Raw genomic sequence first — 20,845 nt, forward strand, 5'->3', positions numbered from 1 at the left:
TATACAGTCAGCAAAAACAAGACCAGGAGCTGACTGTGGCTCAGATCATGAACTCCTTATTGACAAATTCAGACTGAAATGGAAGAAAGTAGGGAAAACCACTAGACCATTCAGGTATGACCTAAATCAAATCCCTTATGACTATACAGTGGAAGTGAGAAATATATTTAAGGGACTAAATCTGATAGACAGAGTGCCTGATGAACTATGGACGGAGGTTTGTGATATTGTACAGGAGACAGGGATCAAGACCATCCCCATGGAAAAGAAATGCAAAAAGGCAAAATGGTTGTCTGAGGAGGGCTTACAAATAGCTGAGAAAAGAAAAGTGAAAGGCAAAGGAGAAAAGGAAAGATATGCCAATTTTAATGCTGAGTTCCAAAAAACAGCAAGGAAAGATAATAAAGCCTTCTTCAATGATCAATGCAAAGAAATAGAGGAAAGCAATAGACTGGAAAAGACTAAAGATCGCTTCAAGAAAATTAGAGATAGCATGGGAACATTTCATGCAAAGATGGGCACAATCAAAGATAGAAATGGTAGGGACCTAAAAGATGCAGAAGATATTAAGAAGAGATGGCAAGAATATACAGAAGAACTATACAAAATATATCTTCACAACTCAGATAATCACGATGGTGTGATCATTCACCTAGAGCCAGACATCCTGGAATGTGAAGTCAAGTGGGTCTTAGGAAGCATCACTATGCACAAAGCTAGTAGAGGTGATGAAATTCCAGTTGAGCTATTTGAAATCCTAAAAGATGATGCTGTGAAAGTGCTGCATTCAATATGGAAAACTCAGCAGTGGCCACAGAACTGGAAAAGGTCAGTTTTCATCCAATCCCAAAGAAATGCAATGCCAAAGAATGCTCAAACTACTGCACAATTGCACTCATTTCACACGCGAGCAAAGAAATGCTCAAAATTCTCCAACACAGGCTTCAACAGTACGTGAACCATGAACCTCCAGATGTTCAAGCTGGATTTAGAAAAGGCAGAGGAAACAGTGTTCAAATTGCCAACATCCACTGGATCATCAAAAAAGCAAAAGAGTTCCAGAAAAACATCTACTTCTGCTTCATTGACTATGCCAAAGCCTTTGACTGTGTGGATCACAACAAACTGTGGAAATTTCTTAAAGAGATGGGAATACCAGGCCACCTGACCTGTCTCCTGAGAAATCTGTATGCAGCTTAGGAAGCAACATAGTAGAACTGGACATGGAACAACAGACTGGTTCCAAATAGGGAAAGGAGCACATCAAGGCTGTATATTGTCACCCTGCTTATTTAACTTCTATGCAGAGTACATCATGAGAAACGCTGGACTGGAAGAAACACAAGCTGGAATTGACTGCTGGGAGAAATATCAATAACCTCAGATATGCAGATGACACCACCCTTATGGCAGAAAGTGAAGAGGAACTAAAAAGCCTCTTGAGGAAAGTGAAAGAGGAGAGTGAAAAAGTTGGCTTAAAGCTCAACATTCAGAAAACTAAGATCATGGCATCTGGTCCCATCACTTCATGGGAAATAGATGGGCAAACAGTGGAAACAGTGTCAGACTTCATTTTTGGGGGCTCCAAAATCACTGCAGATGGTGACTGCAGCCATGAAATTAAAAGACGATTACTCCTTGGAAGGAAAGTTATCACCAACCTAGATAGTATATTCAAAAGCAGAGACATTACTTTGCCGACTAACGTCCGTCTAGTCAAGGCTATGGTTTTTCCAGTGGTCATGTATGGATGTGAGAGTTGGACTGTGAAGAAGGCTGAGTGCCGAAGAATTGATGCTTTTGAACTGTGGTGTTGGAGAAGACTCTTGAGAGTCCCTTGGACTGCAAGGAGATCCAACCAGTCCATTCTAAAGGAGATCAGCCCTGGGTGTTCTTTGGAAGGAATGATGCCAAAGCTGAAGCTCTAGTACTTGGCCACCTCATGCGAAGAGTTGACTCATTGGAAAAGACTCTGATGCTGGGAGGGATTGGGGGCAGGAGGAGAAGGCGACAACTGAGGATGAGATGGCTGGATGGCATCATGGACTCGATGGACGTGAGTCTGAGTGAGCTCTGGGAGATGGTGATGGACAGGGAGGCCTGGCGTGCTGCGATTCATGGGGTCGCAAAGAGTCAGACACGACTGAGTGACTGAACTGAACTGAACAGAGTACATCATGAGAAATGCTGGACTGGATGAAGCACTAGCTGGAATCAAGGTTGGTGGGAGAAATATCAAATACCTCAGATATGCAGATGACACCACCCTTACGGCAGAAATCGAAGAGGAACTAAAGAGCCTTTTGATGAAAATGAAAGTGGAGAGTGAAAAAGTTGGCTTAAAACTCAACATTCAGAAAACAAAGATCATGGCATCCAGTCCCATTCAGTTCAGTTCAGTTGCTCAGTCGTGTCCGACTCTTTGTGACCCCATGAATTGCAGCACTCCAGGCCTCTCTGTCCATCACCAACTCCTGGAGTTTACCCAAACTCATATCCATTGAGTCGGTGATGCCATCCAGCCATCTCATCCTCTGTCGTCCCCTTCTCCTCCTGCCCTCAATCCCTCCCAGCATCTGAGTCTTTTACTTCACAGCAAATAGATGGGGAAACAATGGAAACAGTGACAGACTATTTGGGCTCCAAAATCACTGCAGATGGTGACTGTAACCATGAAATTAAAAGACAATTGCTTCTTGGAAGAAAAGTTATGACCAACCTAGACAGCATATTAAAAAGCAGAGACATTACTTTACCAACAAAGGTCCACTAGTCAAAGCTATAGTTTTTCCAGTAGTCATGCATGGATGTGAGAGTTGGACTATAAAGAAAGCTGAGCACTGAAGAATTGATGTTTTTGAACTGTGGTGTTGGAGAAGACTCTTGAGAGTCCTTTGGACTGCAAGGAGATCCAACCAGTCCATCCTAAAGGAGATCAGACCTGAATACTCATTGGAAGGACTGATGCTGAAGCTGAAACTCCAATACTTTGGCCACCTCATGCAGAGAGCTGACTCATGTGAAAAGACCCTGATGCTGGGAAAGATTGAGGGTGGGAGGAGAAGGGGACGACAGAGGATGAGACGATTGGATGGCATCACCGACTCAATGGACATGAGTTTGAGTAAACTCTCATAGTTGGTGATGGACAAGGAGGCCTGGTGTGCTGCAGTCCATGGGGTCGCAAAGATTTGGACACTACTGAGCTACTGAACTGAACCGAACTGATTGGGAGAGACCAATGTAATCACAAGGGTGTGATAAGAAGTCAAGAAGGTCAAGGGTTGTAGGACAAAGCATGACAAAAACAAAAGACGCGAGTGAAATGCTTTGAAGATGAAAAAAGGGGCCACAAGCCAAAGAATGTGAGCAGCCTCCAGGAGCTAGGAAAGGCAAGGAAATGGACTCTTCCCTACAAGCTTCCAGAAGGAATGTAGCCTCTCTAACATCTTGACTTTTGGACTTCTGACTTTCAAAAAAGGGAGAGAACCAACCTGTGTTGTTTTAAACCACAAAGTTCATGGTCATTTGTTACAGTGGAAATAGAAAACTAATATGATAGGTCAAAACAATGTACCTATCATATTCAACCTAACATAAGCATGGAATGTAGAAAAGTGGAATAAAAATATCACAGGTATTTTTCATGTTATTAGTTTATTTCTACTCCTAAACATGCAAAATCAAGTGTTTTAAGAGAAATTTTAAAAAAATACTACATTTTACTTCTTAGCATTTATCTATTATGCTTAAATAGATGTATGACTGATTGATTTATCCCCAGGAGGACTTCAGAGTCATTCTGTTTTAGAAGGGCCGAACAGTATGATCAGACCCAGGCATTCCTTGCTGATTTGGAGGCTGGTATTGATGCTGGATTAAGTGTTTTATAGCCGATCAGTAAGCTGATGAGGAAAAGGAGCAGAGGTTTGGGCAGTCATGTGTATTTGTATATGAATTAATATGTGCATATGTTACTGTATATACATATGTAATTACTTAATATGTCACATGGGAGAAACAGTTAAGTTTTTTACTTTAGTTGGCAAGTTAGAGGTAGTCTCCTGAAGAGGTGGATATTGGGCTGAGACTTTATGTACACAAGGTGCAGAAATCCTGTTGACAGTAGTAAGAATGGCAAATCTAATTTAAATGTAAAGTTTCAGAAGGAAAGAGAAGAGATGGGGAAATCTAAGTATTCTGACCAGAGCTGAGAGCCTGTGGGAAGAGGGAAGAATGAAGTAGAATGGGCCAACTGAATGAGAAGTTTAAACCAGGTGCTAATGGAGATCAACATGCAGATTTCTGAAGGTAGAAACGACATAAGAGAATTATTTGTGGAATCGAAGGATCAAGTATCTTAACCTGTATAAAGACCTAAAAGATTTAAAAGAAGCTTGCTCTCTGATATGCTGAACAATTACAGCATTATATTAAAAGACATGCAGGCATGAGAAAATGGAAATTCTTTTTATTTATTTATTTGGCCTTGGGGCTGGTCGGATCTTTGTTTCCTGATCAGGAATTGAACCCAGGCCCTCAGCAATGAAAATGTGGAGTCCTAACCAATGGACCATCATGACATTCACTATAAATTCTTTTAAATGTTTGCTATGTGTAAGCCAAACAAACTCAGTATTAACATGGAATTAAACACTATTCCTAGCACACAGGAAAATAGAAAATTTTGTATTACTTTTCCTTATGGCTGGATGGCATCACCGACTCAATGGATGTGAGTTTGAGTGAACTCTGGGAGATGGTGATGGACAGGGAAGCCTGGCGTGCTGCGATTCATGGGGTCGCAAAGAGTCGGATACAACTGAGCGACTGAACTGAATGAGCACATTGAATGTGTACTGGGCTTCAATACCTTGTTGAGAAGAAAAGCTTACCAGTCACCATACATCCATGTAAGCCAATCAGAAGCGCAGCACTGTGGTACAAGGGTAGGGGGGTATAGATTACATCATCCCCTGTAACCTCGGAGGCAAGAGCAAGGCCAATTCCGTACCAAATGCGTCGATGATTGATCTTTGCAGCTTTCGGGAGACCTGCATAAAGGTACAAGAGAAGCATGTGTGAATCAAGAATGGTCATTCACAGACACATGATCTGGGAGAGAGATGTGTCTTAGGAAGATTCATCATCTAGTGATTAGAAGACTGCATTTGGTGAGACCAGAAGTTCACAGTTTTTTCTGTAAAGGACCAGATGGTAAACATTTTAGGTTTTGCAGGGCCATAAGTCCCTATTGCAACTACTCAACTCTGCTATTATAGCTGAAAGCAGCTAAACACAAAAAGTAATGAACTTGGCCCTGTGGACATGGAACTTTATTTACAGAACTTGTGGTGGTGTGGTGTTCGTTACCCTCAGGCTATGGTTTGCTGACCCCTGAGTTAGCTGGTTATTAGAGTGGTAAGATGAGGAAAAACGAGTGACTGTCTATTGAATTTCTGATTTGGGTCTACCATCTTGCTAAGCATCCTTGGAGGACAGGGGTTTGAACTGTCTGGGGTCACTATATGAGGATTTTTTCAGTGGTGAACACACCCATGGTTGGTTGAATCCATGGATGAAAAATCGCAGATGCGGAAGAACCTATATGGAGGGCCTTCTATGAGTTATGTGTAGATCTTCTGCTGTGTGGACCCTCGTATTGTTCAAGGGTCAACTGTATTGCCAAGTTTTCACTCAATGCTCATAATGAATGATATAAGTAGAATTATGTTCTCTGGTTCACAGATGAGAAGACTGAGAATCAGAGAGATTTCATAGCCCATCCATCCTATCTCTTTCCTTCATAGCCACTTCTAAGAATTTCTCACATACTCTTTTAGAGTTTTTTATGTAAATATAGGCTCATTTGCTTCCATGTTCTTGCCCTTTCCCCCAATTAAAAAAAAAAGCATACTATTCTGCACTTCCCCTCTTCACTAACAAAGTATTTTTAAGTTCTGTCCATATTTGTATGTAGAAATTTCCCTTATTTTTTCATCCACTTATTTTCTCTGCATTTACTCCTTTGTGTGTGTGTTTTATAGTTTATTTACACTATTTTGCAATTTCAAATGACGCTGGTCCACATGTGGAAAAACCTGGTCCACACGGCACTTCACACTGTGAATGATGCTCCATCTGTAAGATAAATTTGTCGATGTGAGACTGCTGGGCCAAAAGGTATCAGACCTTGTAATTTTGATAGACACTGCCACTTTGCCAGTTATTAGGGCTGTCCCCATTGACTCCCCCATCAGTAATACAGGAGTGCACCTGTTTCCTCATAGCCCTTCAAAAACGTCCTTTCAAATGTTGAAATTTTTGCCAATCTGAAAGGTGAAAAAATGGTATCTCAGTATATTTTTAGTACACTAATTACATTTGTATTTGGAAAATTCTGAAAGAGATGGGAATACTAGACCACCTGACCTGGCTCTTGAGAAATCTGTATGCAGGTCAGGAAGCAACAGTTAGAACTGGACATGGAAAACAGACTGGTTCCAAATAGGAAAAGGAGTACGTCAAGGCTGTATATTGTCACCCTGCTCATTTAACTTCTATGCAGAGTACATCATGAGAAATGCTGGACTGGAAGAAACACAAGCTGGAATCAAGATTGCCCGCAGAAATATCAATAACCTCAGATATGCAGATTACACCACCCTTATGGCAGAAAGTGAAGAGGAGCTAAAATGCCTCTTGATGAAAGTGAAAGAGGAGAGTGAAAAAGTTGGCTTAAAGCTCAACATTCAGAAAACGAAGATTATGGCATCTGGTCCCATCATTTCATGGGAAATAGATGGGCAAACAGTAGAAAAGTGTCAGACTTTATTTTTGGGGGCTCCAAAATCACTGCAGATGGTGACTGCAGCCATGAAATTAAAAGACGCTTACTCCTTGTAAGAAAAGTTATGACCAACCTAGATAGTATATTCAAAAGCAGAGACATTACTTTGCCGAATAAGGTCCGTCTAGTCAAGGCTATGGTTTTTCCAGTAGTCATGTATGGATGTGAGAGTTGGACTGTGAAGAAGGCTGAGCACCGAATAATTGATGCTTTTGAACTGTGGTGTTGGAGAAGACCCTTGAGGGTCCCTTGGACTGCAAGGAGATCCAACCAGTCCATTCTGAAGGAGATCAACCCTGGGATTTCTTTGGAAGGAATGATGCTAAAGCTGAAGCTCCAGTACTTTGGCCACCTCATGCGAAGAGTTGACTCATTGGAAAAGACTCTGATGCTGGGAGAGATTGGGGGCAGGAGGAGAAGGGGCCGACCCAGGATGAGATGGCTGGATGGCATCACGGTCTCGATGGACGTGAGTCTGAGTGAGCTCTGGGAGATGGTGATGGACAGGGAGGCCTGGTGTGCTGCAATTCATGGGGTCGCAAAGAGTCAGACACGACTGACCGACTGAACTGAACTGAATTGAACTATAATTTATGTAGATTTTTTTATAAGACTCAATTGAAAGAGTATGCTTATATTGTTGCCCATGGGAGTCAGTTTAGTTGGGGAGGCCATGAAGTCATTGCACAGCGGATGAGTCTAGAGTTTAAAACCAGAGTGGGTCAATTGGCTTTGTGAAGAGAAAGGCAATTCTGTTTAGATTAAGATGCCTCAATATTTGATGGTATTGCCTAAATAAAAGCAATTTGTTAGAAGGCAAAGCAGTATGACTGGCAAACTACCATCATTGTAAACACAGTTCACAGTTGATGGTCTTTGATGTCATGAGTATTAATGCTCCATTCTATACTAATAATGAGAAACAGAAGAAAGAATCAACAAATCAATTGTATTCACCTTGAAAAAAAATTATCCAGATAGTAAAAACTCAGAATTATATTTTTTAAAACAGAAACACACATCTTTTGTGGTGTTAAGCACTTTCAGAAAACTTCCTGATATAAACTTTTGTATTAGTGAAGAAATAATATTTGGTAACTATTATATAATTTTGTGCTAATGACTGCCTTTGAGGCACAGGGAAAACATGTTGTTCTCTAAAGGAATTCTTTTTATTAATGTTTATACTAGTAACTTCCAGTATATAATCATAAGGGATTTGATTTAGGTCATACCTGAATGGTCTAGTGGTTTTCCCTACTTTCTTCAATTTCAGTCTGAATTTGGCAATAAGGAGTTCATGATCTGAGCCACAGCCAGCTCCCAGTCTTATTTTTGCTGACTGTATAGAGCTTCTCCAACTTTGCCTGCAAAGAATATAATCAATCTGATTTCGGTGTTGACCATCTGGTGATGTCCATGAGTAGAGTCTTCTCTTGTGTTGTTGGAAGAGAGTGTTTGCTATGACCAGTGCGTTCTCTTGGCAAAACTCTGTTAGCCTTTGCCCTGCTTCATTCCGCATTCCAAGGCCAAATTTGCCTGTTACTCCAGGTATTTCTTGACTTTCTACTTTTGCATTCCAGTCCACTATAATGAAAAGGACTTATTTTTTTGGGTGTTAGTTCTAGAAGTTCTTGTAGGTCTTCATAGAACCATTCAACTTCTGCTTCTTCAGCGTTACTGGCTGGGGCATAGACTTGGATTACTGTGATACTGAATGGTCTGCCTTGGAAACGAACAGAGATCATTCTGTCGTTTTTGAGATTGCATCCAAGTACTGCATTTCAGATTCTTTTGTTGACCATGATGGCTACTCCATTTCTTCTGAGGGATTCCTGCCCACAATAGTAGATATAATGGTCATCTGAGTTAAATTCACGCATTCTAGTCCATTTTAGTTTGCTGATTCCTAGAATGTTGACGTTTACTCTTGCCATCTCCTGTTTGACCACTTCCAATTTGCCTTGATTCATGGACCTAACGTTCCAGGTTCCTATGCAATATTGCTCTTTACAGCATTGGATCTTGCTTCTACCACCAGTCATATCCACAACTGGGTGTTGTTTTTGCTTTGGCTCCATCCCTTCATTCTTTCTGGAGTTATCACAATAAACTGTGGAAGATTATGAAAGAGATGGGAATACCAGAACACCTGACCTGCCTCTTGAGAAACCTGTATGCAGGTCAGGAAGCAACAGTTAGAACTGGACACGGAACAACAGACTGTTCCAAATAGGAAAAGGAGTATATCAAGGCTGTATATTGTCACCCTGCTTATTTAACTTATACACAGAGTACATCATGAGAAACGCTGGGCTGGAAGAAGCACAAGCTGGAATCAAGATTGCCAGGAGAAATATCAATAACCTCAGATATGCAGGTGACACCACCCTGATGGCAGAAAGTGAAGAGGAACTAAAAAGCCACTTGATGAAAGTGGAAGAGGAGAGTGAAAAAGTTGGCTTAAAGCTCAACATTCAGAAAACGAAGATCATGGCATCTGGTCCCATCACTTCATGGGAAATAGATGGGCAAACAGTGGAAACAGTGTCAGACTTTATTTTTGGGGGCTCCAAAATCACTGCAGATGGTGATTACAGCCATGAAATTAAAAGACGCTTACTCCTTGGAAGGAAAGTTATCACCAACCTAGATAGCATATTAAAAAGCAGAGACATTACTTTGCCAACAAAAGTCCATCTAGTCAAGGCTATGGTTTTTCCTGTGGTCATGTATGGATGTGAGAGTTGGACTGTGAAGGAGGCTGAGCGCCGAAGAATTGATGCTTTTGAACTGTGGTGTTGGAGAAGACTCTTGAGAGTCCCTTGGACTGCAAGGAGATCCAAGCAGTCCATCCTAAAGGAGATCAGTCCTGGGTGTTCATTGGAAGGACTGATGCTAAAGCTGCAACTCCAATACCCTGGCTACCTCATGCAAAGAGTTGACTCATTGGAAAAGACTCTAATGCTGGGAGGGATTGGGGGCAGGAGGAGAAGGGGACAACAGAGGATGAGATGGCTGAATGGTATCACCGACTCGATGGACATAAGTTTGGGTGAACTCCAGGAGTTGGTGATGGACAGGGAGGCCTGGTGTGCTGCGATTCATGGGGTCGCAAAGAGTTGGACATGACTGAGCGACTGAACTGAATTGAATACTAGTACCTTGGCAGATATTTTATTCAGAGATAAGAAGAAAGGTAAAATAAACATCAAGCCAATTATATTCCAATTAAATCTAAATTCTGAATTATGGGATTGGATGAAAGAGTGCTTAATCTCTTTTTCACCTAAGATGGGTTTTATACTTCATGGCAAAACCTGCAGTTGTGAACAAGTTCTGTGCTTATCTATTTAGTATTAAGACTAGAACTTCCAGTCACTAGTTAAGGGCTTGTTTTACCTCAGTTACTTCCCAAATCAAAGTTTACAGTTTAGTTTTACTATTCTATTGAGAAATGAGGGTATAAGTTCCATATATTGAGGTAGTTCTGGATGTAGTGGAAGCATCTGGTTAAACCATGTCATCCTACCATTCTGCTGACATGGTGAAATAGAACTGTTGACAAACAAAAGAACGATAGCTATTATGCTCTCAAGATTAGCTTTAATAGGTCATCCCAAGATACCCCTCCTCATAAGGCTCAAAGTAACCCTTATCTCTAATGTTTGATTATTTTACAAGGAGAATGCATGCTATAATTATCTGCTTGAATTAAAATTTTATCCGAATGACTCACATATTCAACTTCCCAATATTATTAAGAATAATTAGGATGCTGGGGGTAGCTTCCTATCCTTTCTTAAATGTATCTCTCAGTCTTCATATGATTACATTTTGGTAACATTTTCCCTGACCTTGAGTAGGCAGACACCAAATAGCTATCAGATGGATGAACTAGGAGGTATTCTGGCAGAGAGGTCAGTTGTGTGAGCTGTGGAGTCAGCCTAGCAAAGTGAAGCCTGACACTTCTACTTCCTATCATGGGAAGTTCTTAAACTCTCTAGGCATCAGTTTCTGAATCTGTAAAACAGGAATAAGAGTAGTACCTGTCTTAAGAGCGGTGGGAGAAATGTATGAACACCACAGAGCTCCTAGAAGAGCACCTAATACATCTATCTACCTTTAATGTCGCCTGTTCCACACAGCAGTGTTTCAGTAATATGACAGTTGGCAGTGTTTTCTCTTAGCGGCTTATGTAAAACAATAGTACAGCTTACACCAAAGGTGTAAGACATCCTAGATTTGATGAAATATACCATTTTAGGCCCTGAGCTAAGAGCCATTCTACACCCACAGAACCAAACAGCTTCAAGTCATTGTTGCATGGAAAGATAGTGATCAAAATGTTCGTACAAATATAACCCCATTATTGTTCTACAGTCTTCTTGGTGGTTCACTTATAATTGGTTATACATTATATATGGATGCTGGACAGAGTATAATCAAAATGTAGCGATCATTAAAAAAATTCCAAAACCTGTTCAGTGCCAAATCTTAATCAAAAAGCAACAATCATTTTGAAAAAAATCCTAACAACCTATTCAGTGCCAAATCTTATCATCACCCTAATTATTTTTGTAGTTCTTGGTTAATCTCTCTACCTGTTCTATACACCAACTGGGGGAAGTATGCATACCTTAGAGAAACCCAAATGTTTTCATATGCTATGGAACAAGATCATACTTCCCACAGGCAATGAGCTAAATCCCCTGAAGTATTAGTTATCTGATAAGCTTTGCCAAAGAAAGAGAGCATTTAAAAATCTAACCCAACATTTAACTCTTTCAGGATAGGTCCATTGCTTTGAGAATCCTCTATTTTTTACCTGTGGTTCCAGAAGTATAAATATATAAGGCAGGAGTGGAAAAGGTAACTTCCGACCTCCAGGATTCTGGGACAGGTTCACTTGACACTTCATCCACTTTGTCTAAGAAAGAGTTGACCCCATCTGTGTTAGAAGTTCTGCTCACATAATAGACAGCCACATCATCTTTCTTCAAGCTTGGCAGCACCTCTTCAACAGCGGCTTGTAGTTCTTAATTTAATAAGAGAAAAAAATCCAAACAAACTAAATTAGTTCATTTAAGCTCTATTAGTGCAATACATTTTGTACTGATTTTGTTTCCACTAAGTGTTGTTAAAGCATGTAGACACAGTAATGTTTATAGTTATGTATTTTTAACATGGAATTTACCACATCTGAAAATATCACAAGATCCCAATATTTATGGGAAGGCTGGGTTTTGATGGTTTAAAAAGCGACAGATGATTGAAATCTATACATTACATGGTAAGTGCCAACAAGCCACATAAGGGTAAAAACCAAGATTATATGTGTATGACTTATATGCATATCTGATATATATATATATATCTCAAAACACTTCAGAAATGAATTTAGTTATTCCCAATGTATGCCCCACAGGACCAGAGATTTTTAAAAAAGAAAATTTTAAGGAAAAAGAGAAATGAAAAGAAGGGAACCATGCTACTAAAAGGATAAGAGACGCTAACTTTATGTAACACATTTTTAAAATATCAGCAACAAGTAGTTCTACTAGGAAGGTTCAGCTGATCTGAGACATAAGCTCCAAATTTCATAAGCACATTATCCGACCTAAGAAAAAAAGGACTGATTAGCATGTTTTTCAAACTCTGAGTCACAATACAGCAGTGGATTGTTAAAATAATTTAAAGTGATGATTATTCTAAAAAATAAAATAGAAAGTATATCATACATAGGAAGCGGTAAGGTTTTTTTTTTGTTTGTTTTTTTTATTTGTTTTGTTTTTTTGAGTTTCAGGTGTGTGAGTGTGTGAGTGCTGAGCTACACACAAATGTAGTTTTCATAGGGGTCAAGGTAAAACATTTTAAAGGCATTGATGTAATGTGTAAACCACATTTCTGGCTTGTTACTTGAATTTTTATACCATTTAAAATTTTATTTTAAATTTTAAATCATAAGATGAGATGCTCCTTAAGCTTCTTTGTCTTGAATTGTGATAACTGAAGTGAATAGGCTTATTCTTAATAGGAAGGTGACTCAATATCCCAGGGAATTACCTTAGGGAGGCTATATCTGATTCATATTTCAAGCTTTGTTTTTCAGATATTTATGTATGATGTCTCCATCAAGACATGAGATAGCATCTGGATAGATGAATTTAAAAAGTTAAAAAGTTTTTTAACCAAAGCAGTCATGCACCTGATAAATATAAATGAAATCATACAAAAGAGTTTATAATACTAGTCAGTACGCCCTTATCTCACAAATAAACCTGCTGCCTGGAGGCAGGGACTTTTAGGGGTTTTTTTTTTTTTAGCTGTTTCTTCTAGCAGTCAGTTCTTCATCACCAAATCACATACTTTTCCTGCTACCTCGTGACTCACCATTTTTGAAACCCACCCCCATTCCCCCCTTGTTCACCCCCAACAGATATTATTTTCACTTTATGTTGTCAGGGTTAATGGTATTTTTAATCTATTCTGAGACTATAATTCTGTCTTTCTAGCTTTGTCTATGTGTTGACTCTAGATTCTAGAACAAATGATCAGGATTGACAAGATTATGACAATGTAATTATTTCAAATATGACTGTAGAGCCAAGTAACACACTATAATCATCTTTCCTTTCTTGAACAGTTTTCTCCTGGAGTGTCTACTGGCTATCATTCCTTAATGTACTATTTGTCTCAGTTCTTTTTTAACCTCCATCAGATCAGCTTATTCCTTTTGATGCTCTCTTCCCCTCTTTCATTTTGAATGGTTGCTCTTTAGTTCTTCAGTATTTCGAGAAGATCATCAGAAATATTACTGTTGTAAAAACAGTAACTGGCTTGCTAAGGTCCCTTGCCAGTGCCGTGGTTCAGATTCTCATTATTTCCTACCAAAACTGTCACAACAGCTTCCTGACCGATCTTGCCTCTAACCTCTCCCTGCTTCCAGTATCCGTGACGCCACTGCCCGACTTCTTGTTCCTGCCTTGTTTAAAATCCTTCAGTGGTTGCTTATCCCTTGTGATGGAATCTTTCTAATGCAGCGGATGGTTCTAAGGTTCTTCTCAGCCTACATCACTCGCCCCAATTTTTCTGATGTCATCTTCTTAACTACCCTTGTCCCCTTTCCTCTAACCACACTGATTTATCTGAAGTGAATGGAGCTATAATTCTCACATCTTACCACCTTTGTCCAGGTGGTTTCATCTGCTTGGAACGCCCTCCTGCCCCCAGCCCCTGGTCACTGGAAAAACTTCTGTTCATCTTTTAAAACAGTCTCATTGCCTTTAACTCTGTGGTCCTCCCACAGGAGTTTGCATTATACGGTTAGCAGTTGTTTAGTGTGCAGTGTGACACACTTCACTTCTTTTTCTCCTCTATTTGGCAGTGAAAACTTTGAGGTGAAGGGATTATAACTTGAGCATCTTGGCCCTGCCATAAGTGCTTAACAAGTGTTTACGGCTGAAAGAATCTACACAAAATATTGTATTACTCACTGGGGAAGAGACAGAGGAATAAGCGAAAGCTGTTGACGTTCAAGGATTTAGATATTGCAATACTGTGAGTTGATAAATCTCCAGTCAAATGCAAAATTAAATCATTTTTGTGATAGAGGTATGTCTTACATCCAAGTGAAGGACACGAAAGTAAATTAAAAACAAAACATAACTACTATTGCTACTTAAAGAATTACGAAATCTCTCTCCCTCCTTCTCTTCTACCCGAGACTGAGCCTATTTAGTTAAATAGTGTGTTCATAAATTACCTGGATTATTTCTTATTCCTCTCCTCTCTCTCTCCCAACAGTTATTTGACATCTATTTAAAGTGTGTTTCCTGTGTGCACGGTTCTCAGCACTGGAAGCAACAGTGTGTACGGCAGATACTGTTTTCACAGAGCCCAGGTCTAAGGGGGAGGAATCAAGAAATAATCCATTAAAATAAGGTGTCATAGGTGGTGTTTTGGAAGCATGGAGGAGGGGCATGAAAACAACCCAGAGGAAGTGTTATCTCAACAGAGACCTGAAGGGTGAGTAGGAGTTGGCAAGATGAAGCCCCACTGAGATGGACTGAGCCTGTTTGTAGCCAAGAGACAGCTTATGTAAAGACCCACAGGCAAACAAGTGAGCATTAGTCACTCGGTCGAGTCTGACTCTTTGTGACCCCAATGGACTATAGCCTGTCAGCCTCCTCTGTCATGGGATTCCCCAGGCAAGAATACTGGAGTGGATAGTCATTCCCTTCTCCAGAGGATCTTTCTGACCCAGGAAGTGAAACTGGGTCTCCTGTGCTGCAGACAGATTCCTTACTGTCTGAGCCACCAGGGAAGCCCAGAGGCAAACAGCAGGTTGCCAGAGCAGCTCAAAGAGGCTAAAGCTGACTGCAATGTAGAATGAGAGGGAAAAATGTTGGAAGAAGAAACTGGATGTAGGTGGGGACCAGGTCTCTGGCTTACATCAGGTACATGGGTTGGAGAAGGCAAGGACCAGAGGTGGGGAGGCCATTTGGTAGATCAAACTTTGCATTAAGGTAGCCACAGAGCCTAGAGAGAAGTAGATGCATTTAAGAGATGTTTGGGAGGTAGAACAGACAAGATTTGATAAGTCTTGATGAGAGAAAAATTATAAGTCAAAAGGGACTTTAATTTTTTCTGTAATTTTTTGAAAGTAGATGTATGCAGGCATTAGTGATATATCCAAAATTAGTAGTTTCTTATATAATTTATAATTATTATATAAAATAATAATAGTAATAATAAAGTAAACAGCCAACTCATTGGAAAAGACCCTGATGCTGGAAAAGATTGAAGGCAAAAGGAGAAGAGGGCAGCAGAGGGTGAGATGGTTGGATAGCATCACCTGATTCAATGGACATGAACTTGGACAAACTCCAGGAGATAGTGAGGGTCGGGGCGGCCTGGTATGCTTCAGTCCATGTAACAACTTAGTGACTGAACAACAACAACAGAATAATAAAGGTAAAAGGAAATGCAATTAAGCAGGTATCATACTTGATCACAGTTCAAGTAATTTGGATAACTGGGGCTTCCGTTCCCTCATGTTTCCACTTGGCCCTCTGCCTGCTTTTGGTTTATAATCCCTGACCTTTCACAGAGGTCATCTTATCTGAAGGGAAGGCCATTGCCCCTGCCCAGCACAGTTTCTTTATCTGACCTCTAGGCTGTTGGTGTAGAATTTACGTTTGGATATTGACTTGAGGTTCCAGTGGCTCCCAATCATATCAAGGCATACCTCACATGTCCTATACTGACCTTTACTTTACCTACCTGATAAGTACCTGATGCTGGAAAAGACTGGGGGCAGGAGGAGAAGGGGGAGTCAGAGGATGAGATGGTTGGATGGCATCACAGATTCAATGGGCATGAGTTTGAACAAACTCAGGGAGATAGTGAAGGACAGGGAAGCCTGGTGTACTGCAGTCCATGGGGTGCCAAAGAGTCAGAAACAACTTAAAGACTGAACAACATATGTCCTATGGTAGCAGACATTTCCCCTTTAAACTAAAGATGCAATATTTATATAAATACATCTATACATACATATATAAACTGAGATTGGAAGGGAAATTCTGGATGTGAATGTAACTCATTAACTGTATATTTAATATTTAATGTCTTTTCTTAAATCTGTTATAAATAGGACTGGCCCCCATGTTTTCTGCTTCACACAGGAATTTTTTGGGTAATTATTACTATAAATCTGCTTACTGAAGACTAAGTGAAAAGTGAAAGTGTCAGTTGTTCAGTTGTGTCCATGTGCCCATATTGTTGTGTCTTTCTGTGCCCATGGACTGTAGCCCACCAGGCTCCTCTGGCTATGGAATTTCCCAAGCAAGCACACTGGAGTGGGTAGCCATTCCCTTCTCCAGGGAATCTTCCCAACCCAGGGATCAAACCTGAGTCTCCTGCATTGCAGGCAGATTCTTTACCATCTGAGTCACCAGGGAAACCCACTTAAGATAGATGTGGCAATCAACAAGGACACATAAGATCAAATAATTCTACTTGACACAGATTGAGCTCCCTGGAATTCTGAGACCTTTGTATAGGGGTCCTCTTGGGAATGATGCCTGCGGGGCTACAATGGAGGTAGACTGGATGGAGAAAGAGATTGTGCTTCGATGCCAGCCGTGCAGTGGCCTCCCTCAATTGATCCTACGGGGACTCTGGGCCCGGGATGGCCCTTCAGGCTGTCCCAAGTGAAACAAAGTGGGTTCTACCTCTGTGCCTGCCCACCAACCAGTCACTGGATGCAGATTGGGGCGGTAGTGCTTGACCTTGGGCAAAGCGGCTTTCTTCAACCAACGGCAAGTCCTGGAATGGTCCTCGGCTGACAGCTGGCAGTTGCCAATGCCTCCAGCAGCAGAGGAAGGTGTACCTCAGTCCTGGAGTGGGGAATTGGGCAGCGCATCACAGCATCCACCACACCTTTCATTCTTACTGATTAAAAATTTACAAATTTCTTTTGTGGAGGACAGTTTGTATAGTAGCTTTACATACATCACCTCACATAATTTTCCCAACAATCCTGTGTTAGAGATGATGGTAACCTTGTTTCTACAAATGAGGACAGAAGCTCAGTGAGTCTCTATATGGATCATTACATACAAAATGAAAAGAATTATATTGGGCTTCAAGGATTACCACTTTCTAGTACTAGTGATTCAAGTTCAAGTTTCGGTAAAGGACCTTGAAATTTTGGAAGACACTGTCTACCTGACATGCTCAGTGCTCGTGAAAGCATTCGGATCTGCCTTTCAATAGTAATATGGATTATCTCTTATTTGTCTTTCTGATGAAGAGAATAACCTCAAGTTTTACGAAAAGCATGGGTATGAGAAATAGTATTCACAGAAAGTTGCCTGCACCTGAAGGGTGTACAGTAGATCTGTCCTTTCTTCATTAGCCTGAGCTGAAATCATGGATGGGTGTAGAACCCCAGAGAGCCCCCTTGGTGGCTCAGATGATAAAGAATCTGCTTGTAATGTAGGAGACAAGAGTCAGACACAATTGAGTGACTAACACTTTCACTTTCACTTATAGAATCTCAGAGAAAGCAGTACACATTTGGATGATGGAAAATCAACTGATTATAAAATCTGTACTCCTTAAGATCCATTTTATAGAAAAGAAAAAAATCAGGTTAGCATATGAAGTTTCCTCTCCCATTTACTTTTTTTTTAAAGAAGGTCAGAAGATAAATTTCTGAGGACACAGGCCCATTCCTTGAAAGCAGCGAGACAGCGTGGGTAGTGAGCTGAATCAATCTTCATCACCAAAGTGGCAAAATGCTACTGGCTAAACCCACTGCTTTTAAATAGGAAAAGCATTCAATCTAGTAGCTTGTTTTGCTATTAGATTGCCTCATGCAGCAAGTAACTAACCAAGTTAGTTACATAAAGCACCCCAGAAATGTTTATCAATGAAGTAAGATTTGAAAAGAAGGCAGTGAAAAGAAATGGTTTTGATCAGAATTTCAGGATGATGTGAACTGATTGGCAGATGACCAAATCAGGACTGAAGACTTTCCTTCAGTCAGAAAGGCAACTGAAACAAACTGGTTCTAACAGAGATCATGGAGATCTCAATGTTTAAAAAATACAGTTTGTAACTGTGATTTCTCATTTCTGTTATTGGCAGTTTGGAATTATAGTAATGAATAATCTAGCATATGGTCTGTACATCAACACAATGTCATAGAACACCCTCCAAACATAACCTCCCCCAGGGCTTGCTTGGTGGCTCAGACGGTAAAGAATCTTTTTGTAATGCAGGAGACCTGGGTTTAATCCCTAGGTCAGGAAGATCCCCTGGAGAAGGGCATGGCAACCCACTCTGGTATTCTTGCCTGGAAAGTCCCAAAGACAGAGGAGCCTGACAGGCTACAGCCTATGGGGCTACAGCCCATGAGTTCTCAAAGAGACACAACTGAATGACTGACACTTTCACTTTTCGCATACCCTCACCTTCCCTCCACAATGCAAATCACCCTGAGGTCAGAAAGACATTTAATCAAGGCTAAGTCCCTCAAGAGTAAAGAAATTTTTAGCAGGGAGATACACACTCATCTCATATTTATATAGTTACATAATTTCTTAACATTATTTTTCACTTCTCTCAGTTAAAGTTCTTGGTCAAAGTATCTTGCTTTCTAACTAGCCCTAGAATCAAAGGTAATTCCTTGTCAGAGATTACCAGATCATACCAGGCCCTATATAATCATTTGATATCCATAAGCAAACAAGTCACCTATCTACCACCTGTGTACTTCCCGGTTTCTCAGAGGCTGTGGGAGGTCTTTTTCAAACACTGACTGCTTACATTCAGTATGCAGTATAATTTGAACTCTATCCTTCTTCCTAATTCAATAGCATTCACTGCAGATTTAGAATTTATTTTGTCTTTACCCCTTCACTCTGTTCTATTGCTACAGAAAATAAACTGATAAACATTCTCATACATGCCAGCAATGTGCTGGTTTGTCTTTGAATGGAGATGTACAATTGTCCTCCCTTGCAAGCTTTAGTTATGAGCAGGTCAAGAAGAAAAATTTCACAGAACGTCTTTAAGCGAGCTGTCTTCAGACCTTGGGCTACTTGTCTGGGATCCTAGCTCTTGAATACCTTCCTCATTTGTTGTATGGGTTTCTGTGCTGTTCCATCCTGGGCACAGACTCTCCCCAGCAGCCCATTCTGTGCCCATCACCAGCTCCCTCTCTGGCAGTGAGTCCTGGAGAGAGAGTCTCTCCTGTAGCCCTCTGCCAGAAGAAAACTGGGAGGCAAAATAAGTCTGTGATATAAAAAAGAACAAAATGATGCAATTTGCAGCCACATAGATGGACCTAGAGAGCATCATACTGAGTGAAGTAAGTCAGAGGAGAAATATTGTGACATCCCTCATATGTGGAATCTAAAAAGATGATACAAATGAACTTACTTATAGAGCAGAAACAGACTCACAGACTTAGAAAATGAACTTATGGTTGCCAGGTGGAGGGGAAGGATGGAGAGAAGGGATAGTTTGAGTCTGGGATGGGCATGAACACACTGCTGTATTTAAAATGTATAACCAACAAGGACTTACTAGCACAGGGAACTCCGCTCAATGTTATGTGGCAGCCTGGATGGGAGGGGGGTTTAGGGGAGAATGGATGCATGTACATGTATGGCTGAATCCCTTTGCTGTTCACCTGAAACTATCACAACATTGCTTGGTGCTGCTGCTAAGTCACTTCAGTCGTGTCCGACTCTGTGTGACCCCATAGATGGCAGCCCACTGGCTATATCCCAATATAAAATAAAAAGTTTAAAAAAACCTGTGGCGGATTCATGTCAATGTATGGCAAAACCAATATAATATTGTGAAGTAATTAGCCTCCAATTAAAATAAATAAATTTATATTAAAAATTTTTTTTTAAAGTCTGTGGTAGGGAGAGGATGGGCCTGGGGCAGATTGGGTCTAAATGGATTTTCTCAGATCAGGATATATTTGACTTTTTAATATCATTTTTTTTTCATGCCCTCATGACCATCCCAATAGTTCTTAAACTTCAAAGAAGAAAGCTTGTTACAACTAACCAAAATAATGGAACTTTTTTTTAAAAAATGGAACTTATTAATGCCACCAACAAAGGTCTGTCTAGTCAAAGCTATGGTTTTTCCAATAGTCATGTATGGAAGTAAGAGCTAGACTATAAAGAAAGCTGAATGCTGAAGAATTGATGCTTTTGAACTGTGGTATTGAAGAAGACTCTTGAGAGTCGCTTGGACTACAAGGAAACCCAACCAGTCCATCCTAAAGAAGATCAGTCCAGGGTGTTCACTGGAAGGACTGATGCTGAAGCTGAAACTCCAATATTCTGGCCACCTGATACGAAGAACTGACTCATTGGAAAAGCCCCTGATGCTGGGCAAGACAGAAGGCAGGAGGAGAAGTGGACAACAGAGGATGAGACGGTTGGATGGCATTACAGACTC

General features: G+C 40.5%; 1 protein-coding gene across 1 annotated transcript in view; it reads right to left on the bottom strand.

Annotated features, from left to right (window-relative positions):
- Positions 1–20,845, bottom strand: part of SLC27A2 (solute carrier family 27 member 2) — a 53,088-nt gene that overhangs the window by 26,113 nt on the left and 6,130 nt on the right. The window contains exons 2-3 of the mRNA XM_069596542.1: positions 11,679–11,888; positions 4,896–5,054 (exon numbers count right to left, since the gene is read on the bottom strand). Coding sequence (XP_069452643.1) covers positions 4,896–5,054; positions 11,679–11,888 — 369 coding nt within the window. The remainder of the gene's footprint in view (positions 1–4,895; positions 5,055–11,678; positions 11,889–20,845) is intronic.

This window comes from Ovis canadensis, chromosome 7, assembly GCF_042477335.2.
Source record: "Ovis canadensis isolate MfBH-ARS-UI-01 breed Bighorn chromosome 7, ARS-UI_OviCan_v2, whole genome shotgun sequence".
Lineage (NCBI taxonomy): Eukaryota > Metazoa > Chordata > Mammalia > Artiodactyla > Bovidae > Ovis > Ovis canadensis.